The sequence below is a fragment of the Anser anser genome, assembly GCF_964211835.1.
Source record: "Anser anser genome assembly, chromosome: 2".
In the NCBI taxonomy this organism is placed as follows: Eukaryota; Metazoa; Chordata; class Aves; order Anseriformes; family Anatidae; genus Anser; species Anser anser.
The window spans coordinates 52,399,630-52,416,038 of NC_139721.1; the positions used below are offsets into that span (position 1 = coordinate 52,399,630).

The following is a 16,409-nucleotide window of genomic DNA, read 5'->3' on the forward strand; positions in this document are numbered from 1 at the left end:
GTCCACCAAGACTCCCAGGTCCCTCTCTGCAGAGCTGCTCTCCAGCAGGTTCATCCCCAGCCTGTAGTGGTGCTTGGGGTTATTCCTCCCTAGGTGCAGGACCCTGCACTTGTCCTAGTTGAACTTCATGAGGTTCCTCTCAGCCCAACCCTCCAGCCTTTTGAGGTTCCTCTGAACAGCAGCACAGCCCTCTGGGGAATCAGCTACTCCTCTGAGGTTTGTATCATCAGCAAACTTGCTGATGGCACTCTCCATTCCACCATCCAGGTCATTGATAAATAAGTTGAACAAGACTGGACCCAGTACTGACCCCTGGGGGACACCGCGAGCTGCAGACCTCCAACTAGACCACACCACTGAGCACAACCCTCTGAGCTCTGCCATCCAGCCAAATGCCAATCCACCTCACTGTCCACTCATCTAGGCCGCACTTCCTGAGCTTGTCTATGAGGATGTTATGGGAGACAATGTCAAAAGCCTTGAAGTCAAGGTAGACCATATCCACTGCTCTCCCCTAATCTACCCAGCTAGTCATCTCATCATAGAAGGATATCAGATTGGTTAAACATGATTTCCCCTTGGTGAACCCACGCTGACTATTCCTGATCACCTTTTTATCCTCCACATGCTTGGAGATGACCTCCAGGATGAGCTGTTCCATCACCTTTCCAGTGTTGATGGTGAGGCTGACTGGCCTATAGTTGCCTGCGTCCTCCTTGCCCTTTTTGAAGACTGGCATGATATCGGCTCTCTTCCAGTCCTCAGGCACCTCTCCTGTTCTCCATGACCTTTCAAAGATGGAGAGTAGCTTAGCAATAACATCAGCCAGCTCCCTCAGCACCCATGGGTGCATTCGATCAGGGCCTGTGGATTTGTGGATGTCAAGTTTCCTTAGATGATCTCTGACCCAATCCTCTTCAACCAAGGGAAAGTCCTCCTTTCTCTGAACTTCCTCTCTTGTCTCCAGGGTCTGAGATTCCTGAGGGCTGGTTTTAGCAATAAAGACTGAAGCAAAAAAGGTATTCAGCAACTCTGCCATACTCCATATCATTAAAGTAGTCCTTTGGAGTAGTCAACTGTGTCCATTTTTCACATGCAGATTCTTGGATACTCTGTCCTTAAAGTTGCCTTCAGTTCTAAGCTCCAGTTTCTTAGGCTGAAGACTTTTTACCTCTCCAGTTTTCTTTTAAAGATTGTGTTCTCTAGACAGCCTAGTAGGCATCTGATCTCTCCTATTCAAGAAAAGGGAAATTAAGGCAGTGTCTACAACTCATCAGTTACCCAGACACTTTCAACACACCTGGTTAAATATCAGTCTTGTTAAATATCAGTCTTGCTGTGAACACGCAGAATCTCAAACTAGTGCAAACTTCTACTTTACTACTTCTAACCTTCAAAAACTTGACCTAGAAATTGAGACTAGCCTTATCTCTTCCCATGTGCACATTTCTTTGAGATAAGGGAATGCCAATACAAAGCCTTCCCTTTAGGGACCTAATATTTTACTCAGAATGTGTCTTCAATACTGTCTGACTCCAGATCTTTAGCCTTCCTCAATATATTTCCACTGGTTCAACAAACTGTTTTTATATAGTCAGAAGAAGCCCTAACTCCAAGAGGACAACACTTGGATCAGATTTTGGAAGTAACAGGGAAAGACGAGGGGTCTTCATCCATATTTTGAAGGAAGCCAAACCAGCTGCTTCCAGCTCCGTCCTGTACTACACAGCTGCTATATCACTCACCTGGGTGGTCCTGAACCCTTGCCTTAGGTGCTTGCTTTTCCTTTAACTGAAAGAACAAGCTGGATAGCTCCTGTGAGCCTGGCAGCCAAACGACTCTGCATTATCTGACCAGCACTTACACTGAGTAAGTGAAACCCAGATTTTGCAGCTTTTAACTTGCTTTTAAAAGCTTGAAAGAGGAAGACTTGCAGCAATCCAGTATAATTAAGACCTTTCTGTACATCAAGTCTAATGAGTCAGTCCACCCTTTCAGGATTTTTACACATCTTTTGTCTGCTGCAGATCACTGTGACCTCCCATCCAGGCCCTGTGTCACTCAGTTACAAATGAACTGATACAGACTTTTCTCCTGCTCTTTGAAACTGAGCTGGGAAAGAAGATAAACCTCTATTCTCCTTAATGCCAGAGCCCAGTTTGCTTCAACCTTGAAATTAAAAGACAGAAGGGGGAGGCTGAGGAAGAAAGTCAAACAGAATGCTAACTGTGAATTACACACCAATTTACATTTTGTATTAATCTGAGCATTTCCCTCTGTTTAAGTGCCATAAAGCTTCATTTCATTATTTGCAGTTAACTGTAACACAGCTAGAAGATAATGATTCCTCACTGTAAATTAGATGTTATTACATGAGTTGTTTCAGATTGGCATATTGACATTAAGAGATAGTTATATTTTTAGAAATAGCCAGGAAATTTGCTCTTTTACTTTGAAAACAGTAAGCAAAATTTTGCTCTTTCAAAATGCATACATTCATGACTGGCTAAACAAGCCAATTTCCCCATGGACATGCATCATTTATCAAACATCCTGGAGAATCTGATCCTTCAATCCCCATCATACAACAGTCCCACTGAGACGGGTAGGGTCAATCTCAGAGCTACAGGATCAGGCCTTTGCATTTGATACAACCTTAACAAGCAAACAAATATTTGCAGAGTACACTGAATCTACTCTCCTAAAATATCCTGAGTTTCCAACGGTGACCTTTGGATAAGACCTTGCTGAACTATCCAGACAATTTGGCAATAACCTCCACTCTTAGAATTTCAAAAGTGCAAGTAGAGATTGTAAGGATGATCTCTCTATAACGTGAGTGTGGTACGTTTAACTCAGAAAAAGCTCATCCTAAGAAAAGGGTACATCTAGGTGTTGTGGTTTAACCCGGCTGGCAGCTAAACACCACACAGCCGTTCGCTCACCCTCCCCCCTCCCTCTCTGGGATGGGGGGAGAGAAACGGGAAAGTGAAGCCTGTGAGTTGAGATAAAGACAGTTTATTAAGACAGGAAAATAATAATAACAATAATAATAATAATAGTGATAATGGTAATAGTATTAACAATAATAATGTGTAAGAAAACAAGTGATGCACAATGCAATTGCTCACCACCCGCTGACCGATGCCCAGCCTATTCCCGAGCAGCCGGCCCCCCCACCCCGGCCAGCCACCCCTATATATTGTTTAGCATGACGTCAGATGGTATGGAATACCCCTTTGGCCAGTTTGGGTCAGCTGTCCTGGGTCTGTCCCCTCCCAGCTCCTGCTGCACCCCCAGCCTGCTCGCTGGCAGGACAGAGCAAGAAGCCGAAAAGTCCTTGGCCTGGTGTAAACACTGCTCTGCAACAATTAAAACATCAGCATGTTATCAGCGCTCTTCTCATCCTAATCCAAAACATAGCACCCTACCAGCTACTATGAGCTACTTAACTCTGTCCTAACTGGAACCAGGACAGATATCCACCCCTTATTCCATACCATTTATGTCATGCTCAGGTTACACTCTGTCCAATACATTCTAATTAATCACCATTTTCATCTATGATATATAGCAATCATGGTAGTGATGACATACATTATTATATAATAATTAACATACTACAATTCAACTCATGGGCTATTCTCACCCAGTATCAAATCCCCTTGAGGTACACACCGGACCTCCCCATTCTTTTGCATTACCCACCAAGTGCATCCAGGTCCCTGAGCAAAAGCAATTCCACGAATAGGTTTGCCTTTTCCTGAGGCAGGAGTAGCCCAGACTGTTTTACCCAGCATGTTTCTTACGTGCACTACAGGAACTTTATCCCCTTCTACAGTGCGTAACAGGTTTGATTGGGCAGGTCCAGCTCGGTTGGCAGATCCCCTGGTATTGACTAACCAGGTGGCCTTTGCCAAATGTGTATCCCAATTTTTGAATGTCCCAGCACCCATTGCTTTCAGTGTAGTCTTCAACAGTCCATTGTATCGTTCAACTTTTCCAGAGGCTGGTGCATGATAGGGGATGTGATACACCCACTCAATACCATGTTCTTTGGCCCAAGTGTCTATAAGGTTGTTTCGGAAATGAGTCCCGTTGTCTGACTCAATTCTCTCTGGGGTGCCATGTCGCCATAAGACTTGCTTTTCAAGGCCCAGGATAGTGTTCCGGGCGGTGGCATGGGGCACAGGATATGTTTCCAGCCATCCGGTGGTTGCTTCCACCATTGTAAGTACGTGGCGCTTGCCGTTGCGGGTTTGAGGGAGTGTGATGTAATCAATCTGCCAGGCCTCTCCATATTTATATTTCAGCCATCGTCCTCCATACCAAAGAGGTTTTGACCGTTTGGCTTGCTTGATTGCAGCACATGTTTCACAGTCATGAATAACCTGTGCTATAGTGTCCATGGTCAGGTCCACCCCTCGATCACGAGCCCATCTGTAGGTTGCATCTCTACCTTGATGGCCTGAGGTGTCATGGGCCCATCGGGCTATAAATAATTCACCTTTATGTTGCCAGTCCAGGTCCACCTGAGCCACTTCAATCTTAGCAGCCTGATCCACCTGCTGGTTGTTTTGGTGTTCTTCAGTAGCCCGATTCTTGGGCACATGAGCATCTACATGGCGTACCTTTACAACCAGGTTCTCTACCCGGGCAGCAATATCTTGCCACAATGCCGCAGCCCAGATGGGCTTGCCCCTGCGCTGCCAGTTGTTCTGCTTCCATTGCTGTAACCACCCCCACAGGGCATTTGCTACCATCCATGAATCAGTATAGAGATAGAGAACTGGCCACTTTTCTCGTTCAGCAATATCTAAAGCCAGCTGAATGGCTTTTACTTCTGCAAACTGACTCGATTCACCTTCTCCCTCAGCAGCTTCTGCAACTCGTCGTGTAGGACTCCATACAGCAGCTTTCCATCTCCGATGCTTTCCCACAATACGACAGGACCCGTCAGTGAACAAGGCATATTTCTTCTCATTTTCCGGTAGCTTGTTGTACAGGGGGGCTTCTTCAGCACGAACCACCTCCTCCTCTGGTGATATCCCAAAGTATTTGCCTTCTGGCCAGTCCATAATCACCTCCAAGATTCCTGGGCGACTGGGGTTTCCTATTCGAGCCCGCTGAGTAATCAGTGCAACCCACTTGCTCCATGTAGCATCAGTTGCATGATGCGTAGAGGGGACCCTTCCTTTGAACATCCAGCCTAGTACCGGCAGTCGGGGTGCCAGGAGGAGCTGCGCTTCAGTACCGACCACTTCCGAAGCAGATCGAACTCCTTCATATGCTGCCAATATCTCCTTTTCAGTTGGAGTATAGCGGGCTTCAGATCCTCTATATCCCCGACTCCAAAACCCCAGGGGTCGACCTCGAGTTTCCCCAGGTTCTTTCTGCCAGAGGCTCCAGGTGGGACCATTCTCTCCGGCTGCGGTGTAGAGCACATTCTTTACATCTGGTCCTGTTCGGACTGGCCCGAGGGCTACTGCATGAACTATTTCCTGCTTAATTTGTTCAAAGGCTTGTCGTTGCTCAGGGCCCCATTCAAAAGCATTCTTCTTACGGGTTACTTGGTAGAGCGGGTTTACAATCAGACTGTAATTTGGAATATGCATTCTCCAAAACCCCACGACACCTAGGAAAGTTTGTGTTTCTTTTTTGCTAGTTGGTGGAGACATAGCTGTTATTTTGTTGATCACATCCATTGGGATTTGACGGCGTCCATCTTGCCATTTTATTCCTAAAAACTGGATCTCTCGTGCAGGTCCTTTAACTTTATTCTGTTTTATGGCAAAACCGGCCTTCAGAAGGATTTGGACTATTTTCTTCCCTTTCTCGAAAACTTCTTCTGCAGTGTCACCCCACACAATGATGTCATCGATGTACTGCAGGTGTTCAGGAGCTTCCCCCTGCTCCAGCGCAGACTGGATCAGTCCATGGCAAATGGTAGGGCTGTGTTTCCACCCCTGGGGCAGCCGATTCCAAGTATATTGGACTCCCCTCCAAGTGAAAGCAAACTGTGGCCTGCACTGTGCTGCTAGAGGGATGGAGAAAAATGCATTAGCGATATCAATTGTGGCATACCACTTGGCTGCCTTTGATTCCAGTTCATACTGGAGTTCTAGCATGTCCGGCACTGCAGCACTCAGTGGTGGCGTGACTTCGTTCAGGCCACGATAGTCCACTGTTAGTCTCCACTCACCATTAGACTTTCGCACTGGCCATATGGGACTATTAAAAGGTGAATGAGTCTTGCTGATCACTCCTTGGCTCTCCAGTTGACGAATTAGCTTATGGATGGGACTCAGGGAGTCTCGGTTGGTGCGATATTGCCGCCGGTGCACAGTTGTGGTAGCGATCGGCACTTGCTGTTCTTCAACCCTCAGCAACCCCACAACAGAAGGGTCCTCTGAGAGACCAGGCAAGGTAGACAACTGTTTAATGTCCTCTGTCTCCAAAGCAGCTATGCCAAAAGCCCAGCGGAACCCTTTTGGGTCCTTGAAATATCCTCTTCTAAGATAGTCTATGCCAAGGATGCACGGAGCATCTGGGCCAGTCACAATACGGTGCTTTTGCCACTCATTACCGGTTAGACTCACTTCAGCCTCCAATACAGTTAACTGCTGGGATCCCCCCGTCACACCATAAATACAGATGGGCTCTGGCCCTTTATAGCTTGATGGCATTAGAGTACATTGTGCACCGGTGTCTACCAAAGCCTTATACTTCTGTGCGTCTGACGTGCCAGGCCATCGAATCCACACAGTCCAATAAACTCGATTGTCCCTTTCCTCCCCCTGGCTGGAGGCAGGGCCCCTCTAGTCCTGGTCAGAATCTTCATTTCTGTGTTTAAAGGACTGCCTGCTGGAAGTTGGAGCAGCAAACCTTTCAGAGAACTCCTTTTTCCCAATTGTTTTCCTTTGCAATTCACGTACCCGTGCCTCTAGGGTCGCAGTAGATTTTCCATCCCATTTTCTCATGTCCTCTCCATGGTCACGTAGGTAAAACCACAGGGTGGCGCGGTGTGTGTGCCCACCATATTGTCTTCCTTGCATAGATGAACGTTTACCCCTAATAGCTGAGACACTGGTTTGTACAGGTGGGGAGGAAAATAAACTCTCTTTAAGTTGGTGGATCTCTTCAGAAAGTTTCTCCAAGGTATTCTCTTTTAGCTGGTGGACACTAGTTCGTTCAGGTGAAGGGGAAGATAATCTTTCTTCAAGTTGGTGGATCTTTTCAGAAAGTTTCTCCAAAGCATTCTCTTTTAGCTGGTGGACACTGGTTCGTTCAGGTGAAGGGGAAGATAATCTTTCTTCAAGTTGGTGGATCTTTTCAGAAAGTTTCTCCAAAGCATTCTCTTTTAGCTGGTGGACACTGGTTCGTTCAGGTGAAGGGGAAGATAATCTTTCTTCAAGTTGGTGGATCTTTTCAGAAAGTTTCTCTAAAGCATTCTCTTTTAGCTGGTGGACACTGGTTCGTTCAGGTGGAGGGGAAGATAAATTCTCTTTAAGTTGGTGGACCTCTTCAGAGAGTTTCTCCACAGCTGAGACACAGGCCTTTAGGGAAGAGGAGAGATTTCCTTCGTACTGCCGGAGTATTTTAGTCACTTCATTCACTGTGGGATTCTCCTCCGTTTTCCAGGCTAGTATTGCCAATGAGTTGGCATATGATGATGGGGCACTCCGTACAAACTTCCGCCACATGGGTGGTGTACACAGGACTGCATCTGGATCTGTGGATGTTTGTGCGTCATCTAGGTCCTTATAAATTACTTCCCGTACGGCCAATTCCCTCAGGTACTGAATTCCCTTCTCCATGGTGGTCCATTTGCTTGGTAAACATACAAGTTCTTCCTTGAAGAGATACCTTTCCTTCACAGCTGACAGGAGACGCCTCCAGAGGCTGCGAGATTGTGCTCCATCTCCAATTGCTTTGTCAATGCATGCGTCCCTAGCAAGGGATCCCAGCCGCCTGGCTTCCTTGCCCTCCAATTCCACATAATTGGCTCCCGTGTCCCAGCACCGGAGCAGCCAGGTGACAAGCTGCTCGCCTATACAGCGACCAAAATCTTTTCGCACATCTCGTAGCTCACGCTGGTATAGAGTCCGGGTAATTACTGTTGATTTTCCGACATCCTCATCCTCATCTTCAGTCTCCTGCACCTTTGATGGCTGGTATGGAGTCCGGGTAGTTACTGTTGATTTTTCGCCATCCTCATCCTCATCTTCAGTCTCCTGCACCTTTGATGGCCCAGCCTCGTCTTCACTTCGCCCAGACTTAGCAGAAGACTGTCTGCGTTTTAAACGACCTGAGCCTCTATACCATTTTTTCACCTTGTCTACAGGGGCAACTTGCACTGCTACAGCTCGTTTCTCTGACCCAGCCACAGGGTCTGCCACAGGGGTTGGAATACCCTCTGCGGGGTCAACTTGCACTGCTACAGCTCGTTTCTCTGACCCAGACACAGGGTCTGCCACAGGGCTTGGAATACACTCTGCGGGGTCAACTTGCACTGCTACAGCTCGTTTCTCTGACCCAGACACAGGGTCTGCCACAGGGGTTGGGATACCCTCTGCGGGGTCAACTTGCACTGCTACAGCTCGTTTCTCTGACCCAGCCACAGGAGTGGGAGCAGCTGCACGAGCTGGGGCAGCTGCAGGAGCTGGGGCAGCTGCAGGAGCTGGGGCAGCTGCAGGAGCTGGGGCAGCTGCAGGAGCTGGGGCAGCTGCAGGAGCTGGGGCAGCTGCAGGAGCTGGAGCTGGAGCGGCTGCAGGAGCCGGAACGGCTGCAGGAGCTGGAGCTGGAGCAGCTGCAGGAGCTGGAGCGGCTGCAGGAGCTGGAGCTGGAGTAGCTGCAGGAGCTGGAGCTGGAGCAGCTGCAGGAGCTGGAGCTGGAGCGGCTGCAGGAGCTGGAGCTGGAGCGGCTGCAGGAGCTGGAGCTGGAGCGGCTGCAGGAGCTGGAGCGGCTGCAGGAGCTGGAACTGGAACGGCTGCAGGAGCTGGAGCTGGAGCGGCTGCAGGAGCTGGAGCTGGAGCTGGAGCGGCTGCAGGAGCTGGAGCTGGAGTAGCTGCAGGAGCTGGAACTGGAGCGGCTGCAGGAGCTGGAGCGGCTGCAGGAGCTGGAGCTGGAGTAGCTGCAGGAGCTGGAACTGGAGCGGCTGCAGGAGCTGGAGCTGGAGTAGCTGCAGGAGCTGGAACTGGAGCGGCTGCAGGAGCTGCAGCTGGAGTAGCTGCAGGAGCTGGAACTGGAGCGGCTGCAGGAGCTGGAGCTGGAGTAGCTGCAGGAGCTGGAACTGGAGCGGCTGCAGGAGCTGCAGCTGGAGCGGCTGCAGGAGCTGGAGCTAGGTTGCTAGTAGCATCAATTGCAGCTCGATAGGCACAAGCCAGACCCCAGCACGCTACAGTGATTTGTGTCACTTTGGAACTGCCAGAGTCATGACACCTTTTTTTCAAGCATTCTGCCAGCTTTTTAGGATTTTGCAGTTGTTCAGGGGTGAATGTCCAAAACACTGGAGGTGACCACTGCTCTAGAAACCTGCCCATATCCTCCCACACTCCCTGCCACTCGCAACTATCCCGCCTCAAGACAGATCTCCGGATGAGATTCCTAAGTAGTTGTTTAACCCTCCACAAAATCTGAAGCGCATTCAGGAGACATAACAACAAGAGCAGGCTGGTCTGAGTATCCCAAGGATATTCAACATCTCGGAGAACCACCGTAACTAACTCGGGGGATAAGAGGGTGGTGGTGAAGGAGAAAGGGAGAGTGAACAGGTAGGGAAACATGTCTTCCCCTGTCCCCTTCACAGATTGGCTCCCTAACGAAAACAGGCAATAGGTGTAATTGCTAATAGTTTCCGAGATATGGGTTCCAAAGTATAGAGTCGACGTCAGTGCTGAGTACAAATACCAGGTTAAAGTCGTGACCAGATATTTCATCATTTCATAAGCCATTGCTACACCGCACAGTACCATAACAATCTTAAACCAGGGCCCGGAAAGGATAAACAGTGCAACAGGGAGCACATACAGAAAGTAACGCACCATAAAACTCAATTTGGAATACAGGTACAGCAGACTGGAGATTAAGGCAATCAACATCGTGACTAGCAACTATTAAGCAGGTCCAATACTTATACCAATTTTAGTTTAACACACTCTGGTCAGATTTGTCGATATCTCAACCCTTCGGGCCCCACGTTGGGCGCCAAAAAGACTGTTGTGGTTTAACCCGGCTGGCAGCTAAACACCACACAGCCGTTCGCTCACCCTCCCCCCTCCCTCTCTGGGATGGGGGGAGAGAAACGGGAAAGTGAAGCCTGTGAGTTGAGATAAAGACAGTTTATTAAGACAGGAAAATAATAATAACAATAATAATAATAATAGTGATAATGGTAATAGTATTAACAATAATAATGTGTAAGAAAACAAGTGATGCACAATGCAATTGCTCACCACCCGCTGACCGATGCCCAGCCTATTCCCGAGCAGCCGGCCCCCCCACCCCGGCCAGCCACCCCTATATATTGTTTAGCATGACGTCAGATGGTATGGAATACCCCTTTGGCCAGTTTGGGTCAGCTGTCCTGGGTCTGTCCCCTCCCAGCTCCTGCTGCACCCCCAGCCTGCTCGCTGGCAGGACAGAGCAAGAAGCCGAAAAGTCCTTGGCCTGGTGTAAACACTGCTCTGCAACAATTAAAACATCAGCATGTTATCAGCGCTCTTCTCATCCTAATCCAAAACATAGCACCCTACCAGCTACTATGAGCTACTTAACTCTGTCCTAACTGGAACCAGGACACTAGGAAAGCTGAAAAAGCAGAGAAAAAGAATGGAGTTGACATTCAAAAGAGATAGAGAACAAAAGACAGAATATGGGCTGCAGTCAGAGACAAGTGAGAGTAATTTCATGGACCGCAAAACATACAAAGCCTAGTGATCCTGCCCCATCCAGTTAGCGCTTGGTGGGACCTGCGGCCTGGAGTGAAAGCAGAAGGGGATGGAGTTATGTTCCTGCTTATGTATAAGCAGCCTGACATCACACCAGAAGCTACTATCAGGAGCAATTTTAAGCAATTTTTTTTTCCCTCCTTTTTTACATGGCCTTCTCTAAGCCCTTGCATCTGTTTATATTAGTATACTTGCATAAGCATTTATGCAGTAAATAGGGATAGAATTGGGAATAATAAATGTTTTATTTTCTGTAAAGTCTTGAGGTACTTCTGAAGAAGTTATCTGGGAACAGCATAGTTAACTACTCAAGCAGAAAATATTTAACCTAATTAACATCTTTGGATGACCCAGTACTGGTCTTGAACAAAGACCAGCAATAAAAACACGGTAAGACTTATGAACACTTCTTTCACGGTATTTAAGGTGAGCAAATTTTCCACACAGGCAATAAAGCACTCTCTGGAAGTCCTTAAGTCTTCAAATTCCTTCAGCAAGTCACTGCCTATGGAGCAGATCCACCACAGAGGCCGTGAACAATGGCAATCTGAATGTGAGCCAGCAGCATTCCCTAGCAGCACAGAAGGTGATATAGTAATCCTTGGGCATTTTTGTCAGAGAGAAGACATCCCTCTTTGCTAAGCACACAGACTATTTAGAAGAGTATGTAGTCATGGTCTGCCCAATACATCAGTAAACTGGAATGAGTTCAACAGAGGGCAGCCAGAATGGTGAGGGCTGGAGTACTTGCCTTGTGTGGAGAATGAGGAACCAAAACTGATTCAACATGGAGATGAGACAGCTTTGGGGGCACCTGACATGAGTACCTCAGTACTTATGAGGTTACCCAAACAACCAGAGCAATGCTCTTCACAGCAGTGCATAGCAAGAAGATAGGAGGTACAAACAGAAATGAGAGGCAGACTGAGTGCAAGGAGAAACTCTGTATTCCTGAGGACAGCCAAACACTGAACCAGACCAATCAAGGAGGCTGTGCAGGCTCTGTCTTTGGAGGTTTTCAAGACCAGAAAGCCCTGAGCGACCTGATCTGGTGTCATAGCTCACCCTGCATGGAGCAGTAAGCTGCACTAGAGACCTCCCAGGGTCCTTCCCAGCCTCAAAAACAAGCTTTTTTTTTTGGCCATAGGAACCAACATTTCACTTAAGATGGACTTATGCACCCTTGTAGGCAGTCCATAGCTTATGGTGAATTAGGGTGGTGGAGCTGACAGCATTCAGTGCTTATGGCACAGCAGAGCTTTCAGAAGAAAGAAAAATCACAGGCTTATATTTAGCAAGTGAGCAATGAAGCAAAATGGCATAGCAAATGCTGACGGTAGTGGTGAGGCTGTGGGGGTGGGAAGGGGGCGTGAAAACTGGCAAGAGTTTCAAGAGTGAGTTTCGGTATTTCAGTTTGAGAGGTAAGGACTAGATGCCTGTTACACCCTCTGCAGCAGGTACTGAAATTCCAATGCTGCAGAAATTTAAACACCATCATCTGTTCTTTCTCCCATCTCCCACCCTGTCTCATTTTGAAAAATATTTACAAGGGGATGAAGGGCCACCTTCAGACATGTGACCATAGCTGCATGCTGATGCTTTCTATAAATATGGGTTTGCTGAAGTGCTAAGATACGTTTTGCTGCAGTATGGCATTATGGCTTCTGCTTAGCAAAAGCTGTTTCCTTTCTGTTTTCAGACCCCTGCTAACCTTGGCATCTAGCTCTCAGCTACATTACTTTTTTGCCCTGCCTCTCCAAAGTAGAGGAAAGCAAATAACCCCAAGTCCAGCTGTTGCTGCAGACTAGGTTCAGGTTCTATATCTCAGACTTACCTAATCAACACTAATACAGAAGAGATTTAAGAAGTCTGATGATCCCAGTCTATATTTGTGGTGTTGCAAATTGTTGTTTAGTCATAATTCATTCTGTGTTTCTGGTTGGATTCACACAGGGTTCTCTGGTGCATTATTCAAACTGTTCAGACAAAAGGCATTTTTTCCTCCTTTTCTCAACTTTCCCTTTGTGCTCATTTCAACAGCCCTGCCATCTGCATGTGTGGTAGGCCTGTTTGAAACCTAATTGCCCTTGGATACCAGATATACATGGCTCTTCAGTGGTGGCAAAAGGCTTGTGGAAATAATTATTTTTAGCCTCTCTCCAAATCAAATCTTTTCCACCTGCTCCATATAATGAAACAATTCCAGTTCATCTTACAGAGAGAAACTTGGTTACCTTAATTGTAGGAAAGGGTTTGCAGACATATGCCAGAGTAATAATTTGTATTTAATACCAGTAAGCTCAAAACAAAATGTCTGAAACATCTAAAAAATATTTACAGTCACTTATGCATACAATCATATAAAATGTTTTTCGGCCTGCTTACACCATCGTCTTCCTCCACTTAGAGCTCATAGTTGATAAAATGCATTCAAGAGTTCTAAGGAAAAGAAAAACAAAGCCTCAAACCAGAGAAAACCAAAATTCTGCCTTCCTGTTTTTTTCCTTTTGCTGTCATTATGTTATTTTCCTTGGCATTTTTCTCCTTTAAAGTGAAAAGAGAATTTGTGTTTGGCTTAGTTTTCTTTTATTTGAAAAAGGTAAAAAGTGTCATGTAATTGTTAATGAGCTTGTTCAATTCACACACTATGTTCTCATGAGGCCTAAGCTGATCACCATGAAGATTGAATTAGGACTACACAGAATTGTGATTCTGGATGCGCCCACCCATGAAATAACCTCACACCAGACCTAGCTGCAAAAATTACTTCCAAATTCTATTTGCGTAAAAGTCTGCTTGCTTTGGCATCTATGCAGATGTGCACTGGTGGTTTGGCTAACATCCAGGGATGGGGTTTTCTTTTAAAATCATCTTCCCCAAAACATCTGTTTTGGACACTGCTGGAAAGAGACCTGATGGGCCTATGGCCTGGCTGTTTTTATGCGCCTTCTGAGGGCCAGTGCTCACACCACATTTAATGGAGTTGCAGCTAGAGAGTTCATACCAAGAGGATACAACTCAAATGCATTTTTGAGTCATTATACAACACATGCTGTAAAAGACAAGGAGTTAAAAAACCTTCTCAGGAACTAATGAAACATTGCAGATAGACATGTAGAATGAACAACTAGAAGCAATACAAGATGGCCATAAGCAAACAATGATGATTTGTTATTCTAGAAGTTTGGAATTTTATCCGTGAGAACAGACTTGCTAATTGGATATCTTAATTCCCTTCCTTCCAGTATTTCATTTTCAAATATGCTATTCTAATACACAATACTTTAAAAAATACAAGACAAAGGTCTCAAGTAAGCCTGTACAGTTTGACTTCATCCAGTAGTAAAAAACACAGAAAAATAACTGAAAGAAAAAAATTATCAAAACAAAATCCAAAAGGTAGAAAAAGATATACAAATTCAACCTTGAAATAAGATGCATTTTCCTAGCTGTGAAGATAATTAAACATTGAAAGAGCTTATCTGGTAGGTGGCATAATCAGCACAGACTGAAGTTTTTAAAGATTAGATGTCTAAGATAACCTCAATCCAATGCTAGGGAAAAACCTAAGGTCCACAGACACAAAATTAACAGATCACTAGAACAGTCTCTTCTGACCTTAGAATCTGTGAACATACAGATATCCTCATATACCCTCCTCCACTAACCATGCAGGGGACGGTTTCAGATTCAGCAAGGGGCAGGGAGCAGTTCCCTTCTCCTGAGCTCTGGAGCATGCTGTGAGACAGCTCACCTGAGCCTCCATAACCTCACAGAGAAACCTACCTTTGTTTCAGGCACCCACCTGCAGTTGACAGAAGACTTCCCCGCTCCATACTGGATGGATATATTCCAGTGCTTTCATGTGATTTCTTGTTTTCTCCGCCCTACGCCACCCTCCTCTGATGATACAACTAACTTGCTGAAGGCTGGACTGGGTAGACCAGTGCTATGAAAGACAAGAAACCCATTTCTCAGGTGTCTGACTAAAGCCCAAGTTGAATGCTATGCTTAGGAGCAGAAAAACCATTTTCTCCAGTTGCTTTAGCCTCTGAGTGAATGGGATTTATTTATTGACAGACTCCAGCATATCCCACCTCACCAATTTCCCTGCCATTTCAGAAGTCCTGTGCTCTGGGAGCAGTCATAATTTGCCTGCAGCAAGTTTGTTTTCCAGAGACTGAACTGTCCTGGGCTAAAAAAGTCACTGGGCACAGATTAGGTCATCTGAGGAAAACTGTGTAGCTTGAAGCATAGAATAAGTCAGCTCACCTGACTGCTAGTTTGTTGTAGCTTAAGCCCTGAAAAGACTTTACAAGCTGCAGGTTTGCTCTTCAATATAGCTTTCTCACCAGTCAGAAACAAAGCAGCAGAAGGAAAGCATAGTGCTATTGCTATGAATCATTCCCCTGTTCTACTGCATCTCTATTTGTGTTTTACATATGACATTAAGGCCTTTTGAGAGTGTCTAGAATCACAGAGCAAATGACAATAGTGTCTTATCAAAGTCTCCTGAGTATATAAATAACATGTTTCATACAAGTCTTCCCATAGCATACATTTACATAACTTTAGAGAAAGCCCACGACAATTTACCTGCCTCACACTGCTCTTCAAAATATTTAAACAAATGTCTTTTCAAGAATTTCATGAAAATGAGCATACGAAAGATTAAATATGCTGTGAAGCAACTGTTTTCCTGGAGCTACTGGAGACCTAAAGATATTCTTTATCATTTTCATTCCCCCCCCCCCGCCTTACTGATTTGGAGAAGTCCTATTGTTAAGTCCAGGTTTTGCATTCACCACAGATGTGAGCAACAGCCACTCCAGGGCTTGGTTTTACTTTATTTTCAAGCTGTATCCCCCAGCACATCCCCAGGCAAGATGAGGAGTTTGTGAAAGCCTGTACAGCTACTAAGTGATACAACTGACACTCTTCATCAGCAAGGACTGACTATATACAGCAAAATACTTCTGTGCCAATAGTTACAAAAAGCTCTCCAAAACAGAAACCAATTATTTTGCACCAGTTTTAAGAAGTGTTGTGAGGGTACTTATGATTTAACCATCTTTAACACTGGACCATCTCAGTGCCTCAATTTTCAGGCATACATCTGCTTCAACTTTCTGTGGCTCTTTAGGTCCTGTGGTCTTTCTACAGCAGGATGAAGTCTGGCATAAGCCATCGTCACGCTATTTTTGGCCCAGTAGTCTCATGTTAGAGCTCATGAGACACTGTCCTTGGACAGAGCCCCACAAGAGAGCCCCCTGGCAAGGAAGACTAAATACGTGGAGTAGGGAAGGGGGACACTGCCATACTGGACAGCCCCCCACTACTGTGAAGCTCCTACTGTCCCAGAGTCCCTTAGCCGAGCATTGGTAAACTTGAACTCTCATCCTCCAAGAACTGGCCAACTCTTCACAATACAGCCACAATGTGCCTTTTCTCAACATGTTT

At 46.1% G+C, this 16,409-nt stretch overlaps 1 protein-coding gene across 2 annotated transcripts in view; it reads right to left on the reverse strand.

Annotated features, from left to right (window-relative positions):
- The window catches only part of LOC310894576 (uncharacterized protein), a 52,785-nt gene that overhangs the window by 27,234 nt on the left and 9,142 nt on the right, over positions 1-16,409 (reverse strand). The window contains exon 2 of one of the 2 annotated variants that reach the window (XM_083824831.1): positions 611-1,232. The exons of the other annotated variant lie outside the window; for it this stretch is intronic. Within the exon in view, the coding sequence (XP_083680957.1) occupies positions 611-1,051 (441 nt within the window). The 5' untranslated portion in view covers positions 1,052-1,232. The remainder of the gene's footprint in view (positions 1-610; positions 1,233-16,409) is intronic. 2 annotated transcript variants of the gene reach the window in all.